Here is a 21704-nt window from a genome sequence, read left to right as displayed (position 1 = left end):
AGAAATCTCTTGCATTCCTATACACTAATGATGAAAAATCTGAAAGAGAAATTATGGAAACACCCCCATTTACAACTGCAACAAAAAGAATAAAATACCTAGGAATAAACCTACCTAAGGAGACAAAAGAACTGTATGCAGAAAACTATAAGACATTGATGAAAGCAATCAAAGATGACACAATCAGATGGAGAGATAGACCATGTTCTTGGATTGGAAGAATCAATATTGTGAAAATGACTATACTACCAAAGCAATCTACAGACTCAACACAGTCCCTATCAAACTACCAATGTCATTTTTCACAGAACTAGAACAAAAAATTTTACAATTTGTGTGGAAACACAAAAGACCCTGAATAGCCAAAGCAATCTTGAGAAAGGAAAAAGGAGCTAGAGGAATCAGGTTCCCTGACTTCAGACTATAGCACAAAGCTACAGTAATCAAGACAGTATGGTATTGGCACAAAAACAGAAATATAGATCAATGGAACAGGAATAGAAAGCCCAGAGATAAGCCCACACATATATGGCCAACTTATCTTTGAAAAAGGAGGCAAGAATATACAATGGAGAAAAGACAGCCTCTTCAATAAGTGGTGCTGGGAAAACTGGACAGCTACATGTAAAAGAATGAAATTAGAACACTTCCTAACACCATACACAGAAATAAACTCTAAATGGATTAAAAACTTCAATGTAAGGCCAGACACTATAAAACTCTTTGAGGAAAACATAGGCAGAACATTTTATGACATAAACCACAGCAAGATTCTTTTTGACCCACCTCCTAGAGAAATGTGAATAAAAAACAAAAATAAACAAATGGGACCTAATGAAACTTCAAAGCTTTTGCACAGCAAAGGAATCCATAAACAAGTCAAAAGACAACCCTCAGAATGGGAGAAAATATTTGCAAATGAAGCAACTGATAAAGGATTAATCTCCAAAATTTACAAGCAGCTCATGCAGCTCAATATCAAAAAAGGAAACAACCCAATCCAAAAATGAGTAGAAGACCTAAATAGACATTTCTCCAAAGAAGATATACAGATTGCCAACAAACACATGAAAGGATGCTCAACATCACTAATCATTAGAGAAATGCAAATCAAAACCACAATGAGGTATCGCCTCACATTGGTCAGAATGGCCATCATCAAAAAATCTACAAACAGTAAATGCTGGAAAGGGTGTGGAGAAGAGGGAGCCCTCTTGCTTGTTGGTGGGACTGTAAACTTGATACAGCCACTATGGAGAACAGTATGGAGGTTCCTTAAAAAACTAAAAATAGAATAACCATATGATCCAGCAATCCCACTACTGGGCATATACCCTGAGAAAACCATAATTCTAAAAGAGACGTGTATCACAATGTTCATTGCAGCACTATTTACAATACCCAGGACGTGGAAGCAACCTAAGTGTCATCGACAGATGAATGGATAAAGAAGATGTGGCACATATATACAATGGAATGTTACTCAGCCATAAAAAGAAATGAAACTGAGTTATTTGTACTGAAGTGGATGGACCTAGAGTCTGTCATACAGAGTGAAGTCAGAAAGAGAAAAATAAATACCGTATGCTAACACATATATGGAATGTAAAAAAAATGGTTTTGATGAACCTAGGGATACGACAGGAGTAAAGGCACAGATGTAGAGAATGGACTTGAGGACACAGGGAGGGGGAAGGGTAAGCTGGGACGAAGTGAGAGAGTAGCACTGACATATATACATTACCAAATGTAAAATAGATAGCTAGTGGGAAGCAGCTGCATGGCACAGGGAGATCAGCTTGGTACTTTGTGACCACCTAGAGAGGTGGGATAGGGAGGGTGGGAGGGAGATGCAAGAGGGAGGGGATATGGGGATATATGTATACATATAGCTGATTCAGTTTTTTATACAGCAGAAACTAACACAGCATTGTAAAGCAATTATACTCCAATAAAGATGTTAAAAAACTAGTGTGACAGGAAGAACTGGATGGGCTCAGTGGCAGAGGCTGGGCTTTCAGACCAAGGAGAGCTGGTCCTCCTGCCCTACCAGCCTGTCTATCATACCAGTACCTGCTCCACTGGAACCTGAGTCATGGACTCAGACAGCAACTTCCTGCCTGGATTCTGGACACTTCTGTGTCCTCCTGGCCCTGTGCACTGAATCCTGTCTCTCGTCATTTTCTTTTTATTCACCATTTTAATTTGTTCTGTGGTCAAGTGGCCCTCTTTTTTTTGTAGCTGATTTACTCCCTTTGATGTATATACTAAACAGTTTTTTATCTCTATACAAATACCATGACTAAGAATAAGAAAGTATTATGAAAAGTATTGAAGGACTATATAAATGAAAAGAATATAATTATTATTGCTTTTAAGTGGGGAATATTAAATAAAAGTGCTTTGAAGAAAACATAAAGCTTTCATAATGGTCTGAGCTATTCATGAGATGGAAATTCATTTTACAAAGGAGGAAGTTGAGGTGGAGTGAAATCAAGTGATTTGCCCAAGAACCCAGAGTTAGTTTGTGGCACAGCCAGAAAAGAAATCAAGTTCAACACAATTTCTATAGTTCATGTTGCTTTAACTGAACTGAATTATATCTAGCAAATATGCAAAGATTTATTTACTGCTAGCATCCCTCAAAATGTCAATGGAGATGGTAGAAGTGGCATCTGTGACCCATATACTCTACCATTAAGTTAAATTCTCTGCCAACAATACTCATACTCAAACCACTTTTTTGTCCATACTGTTGTATATCTTGCTCAATTTCACTCTTAAACTTTTTAAACTTATTTTTTTGAATTAAAAATATATCTGTCTTATGTTTTCTATAAGAAATACCTAGAGGTTTTATCTACTTTATTAGCCTGAGAGTTGTTTAAAGCCAAAACTATGTGTATTCCTTATATACCCAAAGCATCTCAAATCGAACTTAACATCCTATAGTGACTTACATTATTTCCCTTCATAATTCACAAAAGTTTTGAATCTGCTCTATCTCTGATGTGGCAGTAGGCCCAAATGTACATATAGCCAAGAACTCTTCCAAGGTGGAATTTCAGCCTTGTGGACTTATCACTCCTTATATATTCTATATCCAAACTGATCTAATTGACATTTACAGAACATTACACACTACAACTGAGGAGTTCACATTCAGGTAACGGGGAGTCTTTGCTTTTGCATGGTACCATGTTAAATGAAATCTGTATATATCAAAAGCTTTACATGTCCCTGATATCCATGAATTTCAGTTAAGACAGCACTGTGCAAAGCAAGGACAGCTTGTAATGGAACATTCACCACTATAAAACATATGGAGTGCCACAAAACAAGTCTGAAAATACTTCAATGGACTGAAATGACAGAGTATGTTATCTGACATGACAGAATTAAATTAGAAACTGATAACAATAAAACAGCAAGAAAACCCTCAAATATTTCGAAACTAAGCAACAAACTTCTAAATGATCCATAGGTTAAAAAAAAAAAAAAAAGTACATATAGCATCCAACATAATTCACCCAAGAAATACTTGTTGGATTGAAATGAACCCAAATGTTGAGGTTGAAACATTTTGACTAGAGAGGATCTGAAGGAGCATATAGAAAGTGCACCTTTATTCTTCTTCACCATTGGAGCTACTGAGAAAAGCCTTGGGCCTAAAGAACAATACTTTCTTCCACTACTGATTTAAGTAGAAAGTATGTTTTAGGAAAATGTTATGGAAATAAATGTCTATGGGTGATGCTCAAAACTGAGTAGTAAAACAGATCCTTCAAAAAGCATATTGTCATACAATATGCTTCAGTCAGCACTTTAAAAATTTCAAATGTAGAGATTTTCTTTTTTTTGGTCGTAGCTTTCAAAATGTTTGAATCCATTACTCTAATTGTACTTTCAGCCAAATATTGCACACCTGAAAAAACAATGTGGAACATCGTCTCAAGAATTAACTTGTTTTGGCTACAAAACAAAAAACCCTAAATAAATACATATACCTTAGCTGCGTTGATGAAACATGTTTGCAATTGCCTCCCCAAAACCAGAAAATTTTCTACAGCTGATGGAAGCAATTCATTGTAAAATTCCTCTGCATCTTCTCCTGGTTCCAAACCCACACAGCAATGGCTGAAATAAGAGCACAAGTTTGTGATTCAGTTTGTGCTAATTATAAATTTTAGATGAATGCTAAAGCTTCTATAGACACCATGCCTTAATGAGAATTTTTAGTATCTTTCTTTTGTTGCCAAGCCAATAAAGAACTTTTACAGGAAAATTAGTGTAACGACTTTCTTAACAAGTAACAAGTAAACAGTGGTGTGGATTTTGCCTGTACTTAGAGCTAGGCCTTACCTGTCCTAAAAACTTACTTGTCAATCCTTCAGGAAACAAAATACACTTGGCTCACAATAAAGAGAAAGAGGCAAGTTTTCAGTGAAGGGGCTACACACACTCTAAAAGCAATAGAATACCATTCAAGAGTAACATATGTGTTAACTGATACATTTTACACATCAGATAGCTGAAAAATAGCTAGGGTAGCATTAGTCTACAAGGGACAGATAATCAATTTTTTCCAACAGATCTACTTTCCTAAAATCTGAAAAATATCTGACTGCACATTCCCTACATCAGAAGAGGAGACAGCAAAAAGTCTAGTAGGAACAGTTTACAATATACATTGAAAGAGAGAAGGTTATTTAGAGAAATGGGTCCTCTTGAAACCACACATAAAGTCACCCCCTAGATACGAAACGAGTTTATTCAAAAGCCTCAACGGTAAGAATTATTTGTACAGACTAATACCAAAAAAAGTCCCCAATCCAAGAATGGTCTCTATGTGTGTACTCTAATAAGTAAGTATCGATGTTAGAGGCTTGTGCAGACACTGATAAGCAACAGTGACTACATACTGAGTACACTAAAAACTGACTAATGCTCAGTGTCTTTTTTTTTTTTGCGTATCAGTTCCTAAGATCAATAGACTTACACTCACATGTACCAGTTTCTCTTTTCCCTTTGGTTTCTAAAGTTAATTAAGAGTACTATTTTCATTGAAAATGTTAATAAATGAAATACATTCTTTGTACGTTCACAAACATGGGGATTTCTTAAGACTTGGAGTCCACTTCTGAGAGCCTAGCTCCATCAATATTTCCATGAGCTAACATATCTAACAACACAAAGACATAAGGCTTTATTTACTTAAGGAAATAATTAATCTTGAAAATTAAGGTATTAAAAAATATTACATGTGTTAACTGTTTTTCCTAACTGTATACCTTGAATCTGGCCTTTATCTATGTTTAATTATAAGCAGTTTCAAAAGCTAAGATCCAACTAGTACTGCGCATTTTCAGTTACTTAATTAGGAAGTGGCTTAGACACTGAGAACACCTGATTTATTTTATTGCCTCCTATATGAAAAAAGATTTTGATCTTTTTCTCAAAATTTCTAGCATGGCTGATCTAGCATCTACTGATCAGTAAATGCTGCTTCTAAATTTATTGACATGATTTAGGTTACTTAATGAAATATACAGTTGAGACAGCTATACCAATACACTGTGAAATTAAGTTTCTGTATCTCTTCTTCTACAGCCCTTTGCTTATGCCTTTCATTTCAGCACCTATTTCATTCTGCCTTGTATGATAAATCCACATGACTGTCATCCCATGTCTACTGTAAGTTTTTCCAGTATAAAGCCAGTGCCTTAATCTATTTATTTCTTCAATATTCTTTAGTCTTTAGTCTATTAGGCCCTTGGGATTCAGTGGTGAGCACAAGATCACCATCTTCGTAGAGCTTATGGAGTGAAATTGACAGTGAAATATTCACAAATACAGTTAGGAATAATAATATATAGTATGAAGGAAAAGTACATCCATAACATACCATGGGATGCCAATGCTTGTTAGCCAGATGAAGCAAAGAAAGCAAATGTTGAAATTAAGAATCTACTCAGGCTTCCCTGGTGGCACAGTGGTTGAGAGTCCGCCTGCCGAAGCAGGCGACACGGGTTCGTGCCCCGGTCCGGGAAGATCCCACATGCCACGGGGCAGCTGGGCCCGTGAGCCATGGCCGCTAAGCCTGCATGTCCGGAGCCTGTGCTCCGCAATGGGAGAGGCCACAACAGGGAGAGGCTCGCGTACCGCAAAAAAAAAAAAAAAAAAAAAAAAGAATCTACTACTATATCCCTTAACAACAAGCTGATTTATTGTTCATTTTACCTTAATATCTGTGTAAGCTGGGAAATTGTAGTCCAACCACCCTGGATTCGAGAACAATCTTGACTGAGGACCAAGAGGCAATACTGAATAAGATCATAACAATATATATCTTGTTTGACTTTCTTCAACTCTGAGCTTCCAAAAGGTGTGTTGTTTATTATTTCTAAGGCAAAAGGAAATAAGATATACTTATTTTTGCTCAATAAATCCAAGAGTTATCCGTATTTTTATAGGTTGAATAATGACTAAAAATACATTAAAAAGGAAAAAGAAATCACTGCTTTATCACAGTGTTAAGATTTCACTGAACAAATTAAAAACAAATGCTAAAATTGTACCCATGATGGAATTTGTTTTGTTAAAGTGTCAGCCGATCACAAAAAGATTTTCTTACCTTTTAACTTCAACAGTATAACAGGGACATTCTGCTCAGGACTTATTGCAACTTCAGCAGCTAGAGATAAGATCCTTGGGTCTCTACCCATTGGCTTCATTTCTCATACCACCTATATTTGACAAAATCAGAAAAATAAAGGTCAACAGCCTAAAACATTCACCCCCTAAATAATGTTTGAAATATAAATGACAGCAGCTTTGCTTGGTTCAAGAAGTTGGTTCAAGAAGTTGGTTCAAGAAGGGTAGATTTTTCTCATTTCTTCCTTATAGGGAGAAATTGGTTTTTCCAACTAGTGTACCTCTAAAAGAGCTAAAGACCCTTATACCATACTGTAACAGCTACACTAGGTACTGTTTATTGTGCACTCTCTAAGAGTCAGAAACTGTGCTTGGTGCTTCACATTCACTCTCCCTAATCTGCACAACAATCCTAGGTTAGGAGTTAATTTTCTTTCATCATAAAAGAGAAACCGAGTGTGCAGAAATGAGCTAATACAGGCCTAAGACTGATATCTTTTTTAAAGGTCTTCTTACAAGGTTGGCCCTTGCCTGGTGTCTAGGAACTTGGATTTCAGGAGGGTTTCCACCAATTTCCTAGTATGACTGGCTCACTGGACCTAAACTTTGTAAAAACAATGTGGTTTATGTTGAACACCTGCTTTCCTTCCTGAAGTCTGGAATTCTGATATGCGGTAGCAGAGGATGCCTACATGACCATCTCCAATAAAGACTCTTGTCACTGAGTCTCCAGTGAGCATCCCTGGTAAACAACACTTCAACGTGTTACTACAACTCACTGAAGGAGGAATTAAGCATGTCCTATGTGACTCCGCTGGGAGAGGACTCTTGGAAGTTTGCACCTGTTCTCCTCTGAATTTCACCTCATCTGCCTTCTCCCTTTGACGATTTTCCTTTGTATCCTTTTAGTGTAATAAATCATAGCTATGACTATGATTATATCCTGAGAACTATGAGCCCTCCTAGCAAATTACTAAACCTGGAGTTGGTCCTGGGGATTCCCAACACACAATTCAGAAATGTTATTATAAGATAACCAAAGCTTGTTTATAAATAGCATAGTGAATAAATCAATTATCTTAAAAAAATCCACATCCCAATTCAATTTGTTGCTAAAACTTTTCTTTAAAAAATTTAAAGAAAATTAAATTCTTTTAATTAAGGCATTCAAAGCTCAAAGATACCATTTTTAAAAAAGTATAATCTTAACTTATTTATAATAAACACTAACATATATTAAGTGCTTACTATGAATTAAGCACTGTGCTAAGTGCTTTCATATGCATTATCTCATTTAATCCTCACAACAGGACTATGAGGTAGAGCCTTTAATCACCTACATTTTACAGATTAAAAAAAAGTAAAGTTTGAAGAAGTTAAGAAACTTGTCACGGTTCCACCAGCATGTGGTGGAGTCAGTATTCAAATCCAGATCAGTATGAATCCAATTTCCATTACAATGTTTATTATATTCCTTCCCACATAAAAGAGTAAAGAAACACAAAACATATTCCCAAATAACCTACTTCTCACTTTTTAAGCTATTATTCTTCATAACTGGCACCACAGTTCACCCTTTATATTAAAGAGTTGGGGACTTCCCTGGTGGTCCAGTGGTAAAGAATCCACCTTCCAATGCAGGGCATGCAAGTTCGATCCCTGGTTGGGGAACTAAGATCCCACAAGCCGTGGGGCAACTAAGCCCACACACCACAACTACTGAGCCCACACGCCTCAACTAGAGAGCCCGCGTGCCGCAAACTACAGAGCCCACACGCTCTGCAGCCCATGCCACAACGAGAGAGAAAATGTGCAGGCCATGACTAGAGAGAAGCCTGCATGCCGGCACGAAGAGCTTCCGTGCCGCAACGAAAGATCCCACATGTTGCAACTAAGACTTGATGCAGCCAAAAATAAGGTAAATAAATAAATAAAATATTTTAAAAAAAAAGAGTTGGCCATAATACAGGATCCAAAAATCATTCCTTTTTAGGTAAAATACAGATCATTAAAAAACAAGTTTTCTGGAAACATTTTTAAAGAAAGCCCAGCACAACTCTTGGCACATAAACTTTCTAGGAGAGTGGATATAGTTATCTCATTCTTTCCAATGGCTGCATTATGCTATGTTTCCTTTGTAAGAGAGTATCAAAATATATTTAAACATCTCCTCTACTGGAAGTCATTCAGAGTGTATGCTAGTACAAGCAATGCTGCAATGAATATCAAAGTATATGTCTTAGGTACTCATGATAGTACTCTGTGGGATGAATTTTTCCCTTGCAGTCAGATGGCTGGGTGGCAGGACACATATTTTAAAATTTTTGATTAGATACCAAATTTTTCTCCAAAATGGGTGTTCCAATTTATACTTCCACCAACAATGTATGAGGGTGCTCACTTTACTATGCCTTCAATAGTACCTAATGTTATATTTTATATTTTTGTCAATCCGCTAGGTGAAAAATGGTATCATCTTGTTTTCGTTTTTTTGTTTTTTATTTTGCGGTACGCGGGCCTCTCACTGTCGTGGCCTCTCTCGTTGTGGAGCACAGGCTCTGGACGAGCGGGCTCAGCGGCCATGGCTCACGGGCCCAGCCGCTCCGCGGCATGTGGGATCTTCCCGGACCGGGGCACAAGCCCGCGTCCCCTGCACCAGCAGGCGGACCCTCAACCACTGCGCCACCAGGGAAGCCCAATCATCTTGTTTTAATTTCTATTTCTTTATTAGGGAGGTTCAGCACGTTGCATGTTCACTGGCCATTTATTCTTTTATATATTTTCTCTTCACATCCCTCAACAATTTTTCTATTGGCTTATCTTATTCTTTTGTAGAAGCTTTAAGTTTTTCATACATGGATATACACCCTTTATCTTTTATATTGGCTATAAACACTTTATCCTCATCTGTCGTTTATTTATTAAAGCTTGATTATGGTTTTACCGTAGTTTTACAATTTTTATGTAGTCAAGTATAACAATCTTCCCTCTATGACTCTGCCTTTGGTGTCATGCTTAGAAAGGTCCTCCCTACCCTAAGAGCTAAAATATAATCTAATTTTTTCTACTGTTTTTATTATTTTGTTTTACTTATATCTTCAAAAACATACTTTATTTATATCTTCAATACAAATGTAAGTTATTTTTGTGAGTGGTTTAAGATAGGAAGCTATAACGTCAGATGAGGTTACAGATTGGTGTAAAAAGAACAAATGCACATAGCTATCATAAATTTCTGAGATAATTTATCATGAATGGATACAAGAGAAGCAATCTGAAATGTCACTTGGGTATATTTTTAGATTCTATTTAGTCCATTAGTCTATTTGTTTCTTCCTGGGCTAGTACAACATATTTCATTTAGATGTATGTTTAGAGAAAATTCACATTAGAAGGTAAGCTTCACAAGGGCAAAACTCATACCATCCTTGGTGGCTGCCTTCTTACCTCTTTGGTTCACTGTTATATTCCCAGAGGCTAAACTAGCACTTGGCACGTGGTAGGTACTTAGTATTTATATATGTTGAAACAATGAATAAATGCACAAACTTTGGGTATTCCAAAACCTCAACTTCTTGATGCTCTGCTTTTCTCCTGGTTATAAATGGAAACCTCAGACTTCCGGTTGAAAGCCTTTTTAAAGTAAAATAGATTCACAACACTGTTTTTCCCCTCTGGCTAATATAATAAAACATCACTAAAACATCATCACCACCACCAAACATGCGTAGGGCTCTATGATAGACCCAAGGTTCACAAAGATTTTATATAGGACAGATTTCCTGCTCACATTCTGGTTAGGAAAGAAAAGTATACACACAGACCTATATACGCACATATGTAAAATAAAATAATTATGTAAAATACATTACATGCCAAATAGGTGACACAGATGATAAGAATGAAGACCACAGAGTCAGAGGACAGGGTTTCCATGAACAAGCTTTCTTACCTGTAAACAAAATAATAATTCCTACCTCCTAGAGTAATTCAAGGTTTAGAAAAGAAGGCAACCACCAAAGATGGCCCTAAAATGTTGCATGACAGTAAAGTCTCAGAAATAATAACCATTCAGAGAGCTTTTACTTTATCCCATGAATTGTTTTCAATGCTTTCTTGTCCTAATTTAATCCTCTCAACAACTGTAAGGTATAATAAGTACTATTATTTTTTCCTCCCATTTTAATGATCAGCATCCTTAACTTTGGTTTGCACAAAGTCATACTGTACAGAGTATGAAGCTGGGGTTCAAACCCAAAGATTCTGGCTTTAGAACCCGAGCGCTTAACTACCTCAGGGAACAGTCTTAGTCCGCCTTAAAAGAGTAGAATTTGGACAAGCGGATAGGCTGCGAGAGACACATTCATCTACCTGCCTGGAACAATAAATTACAAACCTGGCGACGGTAGCAGTTAAGTAAGAAAGTTTTCGGATTACGTAATTACCCTGAAAAACCACCGTTATGGCAACCATTTGTAAACCTTCTCTTGGATGCTTCTCTTCTAATACAGCACTTCTCTCATCTTTACCCTTAAACTCACGAACTTTTGACAGAAAAAATGAAAAAAAAGACAATTATTTTTCAATTATTAATGCTATTACCCTGCTGCCAGAGCACAAGGTCTGGCCTTGATCTTTTGGGAATTCGGTCTTCAGGGCCGTGCCGTTACCGCCGCCACAGATCACTGTGAAGTAGATAAAGAAGGTAACCCAATGGATTCCAGCTGCAAGTAATCCTAAATATCTGCAGTTCCAAACTCTGAAACTTTTTTACCCGCCCCACTTCACCCTCCTCCCTCTATCCCAGTCCTTATACTACCAGGAACTTCCTCTGGAACATAAGGTCAAAAAACGATCGCTGAGGCAACGGCGTCGCCTTCAGTCAGGTCCACCGACCGCGTCTCTGAGGCCACGGGCGTCTCTACTCCGGATTCTAGAGCCGGCTTTCGTGCTATCTGGCCTTGGACAAGACATCAGGCCTAGTGCCCAGGCTCCGCCCCTCCCCCGCCTCAGTTTCCACACCAGATCTCCACAGAAAAGGCGTGGAGCAGGCCGATTCTCCCTTTAAGAGCTCCTACAAGACGGGTCGCTTGGTCCAGAAGCCTGCGGTCCGGGCCTCCCGGTATCCCGGGGCGCCCTCCTTCCCCAGCCGCCCAGTCAGGTCGGCTACCTCAGTCCTGCTTCACGCTGCTCCGCCGAATAACCCCGCCCCCACCGCGCACCTCAGAAACGCAGCGTGCCGGGGTCTGCGTGCGTCGCAACGTGGGAAATGGAGCCTGGCTGCAGGACCAGGAGCCTCGGGGCCAAGGGGCGGGGCGCCAGTCTCCAGGAGGCCAATCAGCACGCGAGAGGCCGGGTGGGACCGCGCTTGTCGGCCGCGGGGCGGAGGCTATGGTGGCCACGCCCGCGGCGGCCGAGCGCCTGTTCTTCAGGCTGAGTTGGCAGAGGGTAGTGAGCGTCGGTGGCCGAGGCAGAGTTGGAGCCGGAGGAGAATGATGAATGGAATCGCGGGAACTTCGCATATTGACAGTCGCGAGCGGGTTCTCAAGTTAGGGGAGAGTTTTGAGAAGCAGCCGCGCTGCGCCTTCCACACTGTGCGCTGTGAGTGAGGACGACCCCCGGGGAAACTGGGGGGGAGTTCTGGGTATGGGGGTGCGGAAGCACAACTCTCTCCAAGTCGTGTTCGAACAGAGGCCCCCACCCCTTATTCTATGGGAGAATGCGGTGCCCAGCGCGACCCGCTGCCCTGTCCGGAGTGCTAGGGGACCGGTGGAAGCAGCCTGGTCGAGCAGGTGTGGGTAATTCTGAGCAGAGAGATTTAGGTAAGACCAGCAGGTAGAAAGGGACGCTTTGTGGAGGAGGTCTACAGGGGTTACTATGGGTGGAGGCAGACGTGACTGGCGGATCATGCAGAGGTGGTAAGGAAAGTATACAGTTGACCCTTGAACAACGCAGGGGTTAGGGACGTCGACCCCGCGCAGTGGAAAATCCACGGACTGCTATCTCTGCCTCAAAAACGAAGGAATCGATACATGACTCACCCAAGATCCCGAAGCTGAAGCCGTTTGGGTAGAATCAGGACTCAAACTCTAGTTTTTTTCATTACACGTATTGTGATCTCTAATGGAACACAGACTTTTCCCCACACTTCGTTAATTTAAAGATCTGTAAGATGAAAATACAGATACTCTATTTAATGGAAAAAATCCTCATGTAAGTGGACCCGTGCGGTGCAGACCGGTGCGTGTTATTCAAGGAACAGCTGTAATAAGGTGACAAATGGAAGGGGGCAAAGGGAAATGGGAAGGGAAAATGCCTTTAGGTTGGTAGGGAAACATTCTCTCCCTTCTTAACTTTTGGTGTCTGGCTGATGAAAATGCCTTTAGGTTGGTAGGAAAACATTCTCTCCTTTCTTCACTTTTGGTGTCTGACTGATGAGGGTTCTTATTTACTGTGTTCCTGGAGAAATATTCTGGACGATTCTAATAATCTGTATCTCTTTTGGACCCCTGATTTCATTCAGTCACTTATCAAATACTGATTATCACTGTACTGAAGGGTGTGTTATGAATTTATTAGAAAGATATTTACCCCCTGTGATTTCTCCTTTTGGTTTCCCTTTGTCCTCTGGAACTAGTTTTGATACATTTTTCTCTTTTATGTTATTGAGGCTACCTCAGTTCTGCTTCAATAGTTGGATGCTTTAATAGTTGGATGGTGTAGATTCCAGGAAGGAAAATATAGTATATTATGATTTGGTATGTAAAACATTCATTTTTTGCATAATAGCCCTCATAGAATTATAGAGTGGGAAGCAAACTTTGAGATCATTGAATCATAACCTCTTATTTTTCTGTGGCCAAATTGTAAAGTAGGTATTTTTTCACTTCCTCTTTCTAGCCCTGCCCTTCCTTAGTGTCTCATCATTCCACCCTTCTCAGTCATTCTGTCCTTAGACTGTTCAGAGATCTTTATGGTTTTTACTCTGAAGTGTTCCATGTTTCAATTAAAACTCACATTCTCCAAAAGTTTACTTAAGTTGTACACAATCTAATTACAGTAACTCAGAATAAAGGTATGAAGAACCAATAAGTTTAACTCTCCAAGGATATATTTACATTTTATGAAAGGATTTTATTAAGCAAAATTAATATCCGGTTGATAGAATAAATGGGGGCGATATTTGCAAACAGATCTTCAACACTGTCCCTTCTTTACCATACTTTGTGGTCTAAGACCTTGAAACAGCTAGTGCTGGCTGTGCAGTTTCTCTCCTTCTTCAGCCCCATTTTTCAGAAGTATGATATAGTTCTTACCTGGTTTCTCCATGCCTTTCTCTCAAGTAATAACTTCCCTCTCCTTTCCCCTTCTTTCTCAGGTATGCAGTAATCTTAGTATCAGTTTTTTTAATGATAAGGTTTGAGATTACACAAATTTGCTCAAGAATCTATTTTCGTGTAACTTGGGTATATAGTCTCTTTTTAAGGGCATAAGCCCCAAATTAAGTGAATAAGAAATAGCCTTCGAAAAGCACTTTGCAGGTGCTTCAAAGCCTTTTATTTATAAAAGTTCTCAAAATGCTGGAATCGTGTCTTCAGAATCAGAGTATCGGGTGATCGTGTTACAAGAATGAAAATAAACAAAACAACAATAATAATAACCACAAAAAACCCAAATGTTTGAATACATCTTTAGTCCTGTAGAAGACATCAGAAAGGTTTTCAGCCCTTAGTTTTATTCTTGTTGAAGCAGACAGAACCTTTCTAGATTTATTAAAAGAAAACCAATCATTATCCTTGAGGATAGGTTCATTTCCCATATGATTCTCATCCTTAAGGACTCAGAGTGAGGGATGGAAACTATAGACTTTCATACAGGCAGGTGGATATGATTTATTTATTTTTTTTAAAAATTGCACATTTTTCTTTCTGAAAACCAAAAATGTTTAGTATTTTTAATTATCACTACTACATATAAAGATATGTTTTTTCCTCAGGGAACTGAAGAAGAACTTTGTTTCTATTTTCAGAAAAATATACTCATGTTTAAGCTCTGTAATAAAGTAGAACAGAAATACACACAGATAATACATTAATTTCAACTTTTTATTGACTATGTAAAATAGACAATTCACTTTAAGTTGCTGAGCTCATCTTATCTATAGAATGAAGCAATAAATTCAGCCATTCTAGCATTTTTTATTAAAATTATGAACTGCCCTTAAATTGATAGGTATGTGAAAAATACAATATTTTCAATATCAGTTTTACATAATGCTTGAAGCTTTCATTCATTCACTAAATGTAAATATCTTTCTAAATCTTCTAAGTTTTTTTTAACAGGTAAGGCTGTAAAGATATATATTGAAAGTATCATGATAATTTGTAAGGATGGTTCAAATATATTTTAGCATGACATTTATTTCTTTAAAATTTTTTTTATTGAAACATAGTTGGCATACAATATTATGTGAGTTTCAGGTTTCCTACATAATGATTTGACATTTGCATACATTATGAAATGATCACCAAGATAAGTCTAGTAACCATCTGTCCCCATACAAAGTTATTACAATATTATTGACCATGTTCCTTATGCTGTATATTATATCCCCATGACTTGTTTCTTATGTAACTGGAGGCTTGTACTTCTTAATCCCCTTCAGGGTGGACCTAATTTATAACAAATCAATGTTACCTGGGAGAAAGTAGTATTCTATCTTTATGTACTTGGGTAATGATGCCTGTTCAATACACTGAGGTTTTGGAAAAACCTGGATGTGAATTCTGACCTCCACCACCTATATGTGTAATGTAACTTTGGTAATATTCTCGAAGCTTTCAGTCTCAGTTTTCTTAAATGTAAAATGGAAATTGTAATATCTACATTTCAGAGTTTCAGGATTAAGTAAGATAGTATAAACAACTTAGCACAGTTTTTGGTGCATGGTAGAGAATAAATAGTAGTCACCATTATTATTGAAGGGTTATATTCATGTGTGTATGCGGAGTGCCAATAAATGTACTTTACTTAGACTTTCAAAAAGCATTTATCGGGCTTCCCTGGTGGTGCAGTGGTTGAGAGTCCGCCTGCCGATGCAGGGGACGCGGGTTCGTGCCCCGGTCCGGGAAGATCCCACATGCCGCAGAGCGGCTGGGCCCGTGCGTCCGGAGCCTGTGCTCCGCAACGGGAGAGGCCACAACAGTGAGAGGCCCGCGTACTGCAAAAAAAAAAAAAAAAAAAAAAAAAGCATTTATCAGGGCTTGGCAGTAAAACCTATCAAAAACATAGTCTGGCATGTGGTAGGGAAGACGTGGGATGTTCTGTAAATGATAAACTTAATGCTTAACAGCAGATGCTTCACTGGGTAGAAGAGTTTGAGCAATAGGACCCATTAGAATAAATTTTGGATTTGAGCTAGTACTAGTTTTACAATTTATAACCAGATAAGGGAATAAAGATTGAAATTCCTAAGTTTGTAAATGACACCATTTTTTCCTGTCATGAAATGGTGAGCTCATGGACAGTGACTACAGGAAGATTGTCTGAGGCACCAAGTGGAGCCACTCCCAAAAAACTGGTTGTTAAGCTTTGGTATGGGCACACATTAGAAAGTACACTAATGAAAAATAGGATTGAAATTATATTTACAATTAATGTTCTCTGATTAGTGTGGTATACTGGAAAGGGTATGGGTTTTGGAGTTAGTTGAATTAGTTCAGATCCCAGGAAATAAATTTATGTTACTAATTGTGGACTCTTTTGTGAAGATATTGACATTGTGTGATGCTACAGCCAAAATAGTCAGAGAAGTGATCAACAAGGATAGGAAAAGTGTTGAGAATAAGGCAGGAAATGTTTTTCCACTCTTTATGTAATATAAGTAATTGTATTGTAAATCTGAAGAAAATAACATAAATGAAGGAAATCCAGAGAAAATAAACGATAAAATTAGTGGTGAGGCTTCCAAACCAAGAAGAACCAAAAGAAATAAACTATTTAGTCTGGAATCATTCCAACTTAGAAGAGAATACATTTGACATTAGAAAACATATGGAAAGCATGGACATGAGATTATTCAACAAATTCTGTAGTTCTAGAGCTATATTTAACCCCTTGAATCTCAAAATTTGTATACTTAAAAAGAAATTTCTTGTGTGAAGGTAAATAAAAGACAACACTACTTAATATAACAAGTAATAAAATGTGGAATTTATTCTAACAATAATAATTAGAAATATAAATAGGTTCAGAATAGTTTTGATGGACTTACTGGTTATAAATTCCAGCTCATTAAGCAAACCTACAGATATTTTGAGTACATTTCTGTCTGTTACTGGTATCACATATACTATAGGCATTTATGCATAGGCTTCAAGGGCTTGTGAATCCCTTGAAATTATATAGAATTTGATATGTATGTTCATATTGCATATTTTAAGCATGTATTACTTTTTTAAAAGTTAATTAATTTTTTTATTTTTGGCTGCATTGGGTCTTTGTTGCTGCATGCGGGCTTTTCCCTAGTTGCATCGAGCGGGGGCTACTCTTCATTGCAGTGCGCGGGCTTCTCATTGCGGTGGCTTCGCTTCCCTTGTTGTGGAGTATGGGCTCTAGGTGCACGGGCTTCAGTAGTTGTGCACACGGGCTCAATAGTTGTGGCTCATGGGCTGTAGAGTGCAGACTCAGTAGTTGTGGCGCATGGGCTTAGTTGCTCTGCGGCATGTGGAATCTTCCTGGACCAGGGCTCGAACCCGTGTCCCCTGCATTGGCAGGCAGATTCTTAACCACTGCGCCACCAGGGAAGTCCCCATATATGCATTTTTATGCAGAGAGGATCTGTAGCTGGTCTATAATTTTCATCAGATTCCAATAGGGACTTATGACTATCCCTCATCTCCTAACACCACCCCTCCAGACACATGCATATACACAAAAGTTTAGAACTGTGGATCTAAGGCAAAGAGGCTATATAATATGGGCTGGGTAGAGTGTGTGGCTTGAGTTCCTCGCTTATCTTTTACTGGCTTCATTACTTTAGAGGAGTTCACCATCAGTAAAATATGGTTGAGAATATTCAATTCAGAGAGTTGTGAAGATCAAAAGTAATGATATAAAGAAAAAAAATCTGTTTTTAAACACTAAAACAGAGGTTATAGATTTACATCCTATCAGCTGATTTTGCCTTTAGAGATGCTTTTTTTGACCCACACAGTTGTTGTTTTAACATGATTTGGTTGTAAATACCTAAAAATCAAGATCTTTTATACAAAAATCTGGATTACCAGCCTCTATTTAAAAGAAACCGGAAGATAACCTGGCAACAGCAAAGGAATTCTGTATCAGAATTATTTTCAGTCATTGATGTATATATATATATTTTTTGAATTTTATTTTATTTATTTTTTATACAGCAGGTTCTTATTAGTCATTGATGTATATTGATGTGAATTATTTTTAAGTGACTTTCATATCTTAGAGGTTTTTAAACTTGCTCAGTATGTGAAATATCTTAGCACCCCGTGTTCCCTCTAGGTGATATATTTTAATGACATCAGTGGAATTATGATCTAATTCAAAATGAAAACTTATTTTAATTTCTTCTGAAGTGGCAGATTTGGTTAAATTTACACATCTTTTAGTGGTGTATGTATCCATGAAAAACTCAAGCTGTTAAACTGAATAAGTTTTCTTTAAATTTTCCCCATGAATGTGTGTTTGCTGTGTTTTCATTCATTTTGTATTCTGCTAGGACAGCAGACAAGTGGTAGTAGGAGCCCAAGGTGGTTTAAGAAAAATTTAGGGGAGGAAAAAAACTGAAAATTGAAGATGTTCTACTGATATTGGTTTTTAGAAAATTGTCAAGATACTGACATTATTTCATTTTTAGCAGTGGAACATCGTAGTCTAGTTCATCTTGATCTAAACAGGATCCCAAGGGATCATGAAGTGAGGAATACTGTTTTAGAGTGTAGCTATTTTTTTTCTCAGAATTATACATACACAAATAATCTGGATTGTATTTTGTTTGTTTGCAATATTAAGACTCTTCTAAGCCTTTTTAATTACTGGCTATTGAAAAATGATTTATCACTCTGAAACATGCTCATATTTTTGATACCCAGGTATTCAGGTATTCTTCCATCTTATAAAAACCAGTATCTATATCTATTTTTAGATGACTTCAAACCTGCTTCTATTGACACTTCTTGTGAAGGAGAGCTTGAAGTCGGCAAAGGTGAACAGGTGACAATTACTCTACCAAATATAGAAGTGAGTATTTCCATATATTTAAACTAAATAGATGTTTTTACAGGATTTCCACTAAATTTAAATGAAAATGATTGTACAATTCATGTAGTGGTAGTCAGTTAAAAAATTAATAAATATAGCAAAGCAAAAAAATCATATTTTAAACTATCTTAAGTAAAACAATCTTAAACTCTTAAAATTTACTTTGTAAGTTTCAAGAACTATCATATTAAATGATTTGAAACAATTGGAGGTCTAAACAGATATTTATTAAATCACTATTATGAGCCAGATTTTGTTCTCCAACCTAGGAATAATAACATATGCCCTGCCATGTAGTCCTAATCTGTTACAGCAGACAGACATATAAACATCTATCTAGTGCTATAGATTAGAACAGAGACAAAATTCTGTTTAAGCACATAAATGGAATTAGATACTCTGCCTGGTGGAATCTTTTTTTTTTTTTTTTTTTCCCTGCGGCACGCGGGCCTCTCACTGCCGCGGTCCTTCCCGCCGCGGAGCACAGGCCCCGGACGCGCAGGCTCAGCGGCCACGGCTCACGGGCCCAGCTGCTCCGCGGCACGAACCCGCGTTCCCCGCATCGGCAGGAGGACTCCCAACCACTGCGCCACCAAGGAAGCCCTGCCTGGTGGAATCTTGAAAGGCTTCATAAAGCATATGCTATGTGGGCTGAGACTTAAAGGACAAGTGGAATTTCATCCGTTATAAGAGGAGTAGAATATTCTAGGCAAAAGGAACAGTATGTGAAAGGCTCCAAATGGAGAAAGGACAAGTGGAATAAATGAATGAATGTAGTAAATTACAGAATAATGAAAAATGATTGATAGGAGTAGAGACTGGAAAGGTAGGTTGGGACCAGATTATAAAGAATCTTTTATGTTGTAATGTAGAATTTTGAGATTATGTCATAGGTATTAGAGAACCATTAGAGGTTTTTAAGCAGAGAGCTAACATGATTAGATTTGTGCTTTGGGAGTGATTTTAACAATGACTTAGGGAATGGACTGGAAAAGAAGGAGACTAGGTCAGGTAGGCCTTTACCAAAATTTTGCCCATTTCAAAAATTTTCAGATATATCAAAGTAATGCTGTCAAATACTGTTTACATAAATATGCAAGTTCTTTGTTGTATGCTCTAGTTTTCTCAGTCCTTGAGTTAGAAATTTCTTAGCATTCAACCTAAGTTTCTTTTTCCTTTTATACTGACTTGATCTATTCTCAAAGAAAACCAAGACTAACTTTATACTCTAACATAGAAAACACTGGACTTTCTGAGATTTTTTTACATTGTTTTAACTTTTGTAATAGGAATGGTTTTGTGCTAGTTCATCCACATTCTCTTGTATACATTTATGAGATGGCTTGTCATGGTTAGAGGTATAGCAAGCAAGCTCTCTATCCTCTATCTAGCCTTCCATCTGTTTCCTTTTGTCTGTAAACACTATATATTGAGACCCCACCTATATGTCAGACTATATGAGTTGCTGCCTCTGAAGGTTTCCCTAATGTTAAGGAAATTTGTGGGTGCATTTTATTGTATATTTCTCATTTGCTCCCTTAGAAATTGAAGAAAATGAAAAATCAACTCAGTCTGAGACATTGTAGATTAGTAAGCCTTTGTATTACTCTGTTTTTAAAAAGTGTTCAGATTCTGGTGTCTCTAAAATAGTTTGGATATTAAGTACCCAATAATCTAAGGCTTTTTTTGCTTTATGAGGTTTATTAAAGAAAAGCCCAAATCATTCACTTAATCTTAAAAGTTATTGAAAAGCCTCAGGTGGATAACAGGCACCACCTGTTATCCTGGTCTCAGATTATAGGATTATTGATCAGTGATGATTGGTTTGCAGAACTTTAGATGAGTTCTTCTTTGCCACGTAGCATATTATTTTCTCAAATTGCAATCCTCCCATCCTCATCCCTTGCATTGTCTTTCTACTCCAAGCAGATGGGGATTCTTACATTTATTAATAAACCTTTTTCATTCACACATAATCCTGCTTTAATCAAGAGTTACCATCTGCCATGTGTTCGATTTTGGTCTCAATTGAAAATACTTCTTGAAGGAATGACAACTATAGGAGGAAAATTTCAAGCTTCAAATTGTAAATTTATGAAATAGCAGAGAAATCATTTGGGAAAAAGTAGTTCCCTCCCCACCTCAGCCCCCCAAAGATATGTCCAAAATGACTATGCCTCAATATTTTTGTGTGTATGAGAAAGGGAGACGGTTGGACAGACAGTCCATATATGCATATACTTTCTGTGTGGTAAGTCCTTTGCTAGGTAGCTGTTAAGAATACAGAGGTAGGGACTTCCCTGGCGGTCCAGTGGTTAAGACACCACACTTCCACTGCAGGGGACACGGGTTCGATCCCTGTTGGGGGAACTAAGATCCAGCATGCCATGTGGTGTGACCAAAAATAAAAATAAAAAAAGAAGACAGAGGTAGACTGGACGTGGTAGGTGTCCTAAAAAATATTATCATTTAATGAGGAAGATAGGAGATAATTGATTAAAATTTAGTAATGTAAGGACTATCATAAAGGTATACACAGAATATTATGGGAGTACAGAAGAGCGGCGATTCAGCCTGGGGAGGGAGAGGAGACATCAGGATATGCTGTCTTGAAGATGAGTTGAAATTACCCAGGTGAAGGAAAGAGGAAAGGACCTCTTAGAGAAAAGAAAGACGTGGGCTAAGACAAAGCAACAAAAGAGTCTGTTACATTTGAAGAACTATATATAAGCCACTATGGCTAGGTAAGAAAGGGT

At 37.8% G+C, this 21704-nt stretch overlaps 2 protein-coding genes across 6 annotated transcripts in view; one reads left to right on the top strand and one right to left on the bottom strand.

Annotated features, from left to right (window-relative positions):
• IQCB1 (IQ motif containing B1) overlaps window positions 1-11901 on the bottom strand; it is a 46252-nt gene extending 34351 nt beyond the window's left edge. Inside the window, exons 1-5 of one of the 5 annotated variants that reach the window (XM_060150499.1) lie at window positions 11825-11901; window positions 11257-11339; window positions 6635-6746; window positions 6241-6403; window positions 4008-4137 (exon numbers count right to left, since the gene is read on the bottom strand). In XM_060150499.1, coding sequence (XP_060006482.1) covers window positions 4008-4137; window positions 6241-6403; window positions 6635-6734 — 393 coding nt within the window. In that variant the 5' untranslated portion in view covers window positions 6735-6746; window positions 11257-11339; window positions 11825-11901. The other 4 variants (XM_060150496.1, XM_060150502.1, XM_060150498.1 and 1 more) reach the window with 4 other exon arrangements.
• Window positions 11902-12087: 186 nt separating this feature from the next.
• EAF2 (ELL associated factor 2) overlaps window positions 12088-21704 on the top strand; it is a 50128-nt gene continuing 40511 nt past the window's right edge. The window contains exons 1-2 of the mRNA XM_060149318.1: window positions 12088-12255; window positions 18833-18927. Coding sequence (XP_060005301.1) covers window positions 12147-12255; window positions 18833-18927 — 204 coding nt within the window. The 5' untranslated portion in view covers window positions 12088-12146. The remainder of the gene's footprint in view (window positions 12256-18832; window positions 18928-21704) is intronic.

The sequence above is a fragment of the Lagenorhynchus albirostris genome, chromosome 5, assembly GCF_949774975.1.
Source record: "Lagenorhynchus albirostris chromosome 5, mLagAlb1.1, whole genome shotgun sequence".
In the NCBI taxonomy this organism is placed as follows: domain Eukaryota; kingdom Metazoa; phylum Chordata; class Mammalia; order Artiodactyla; family Delphinidae; genus Lagenorhynchus; species Lagenorhynchus albirostris.
Note: the sequence above shows the minus strand (reverse complement) of the source record. Positions and strands in the feature narration are given on the sequence as shown.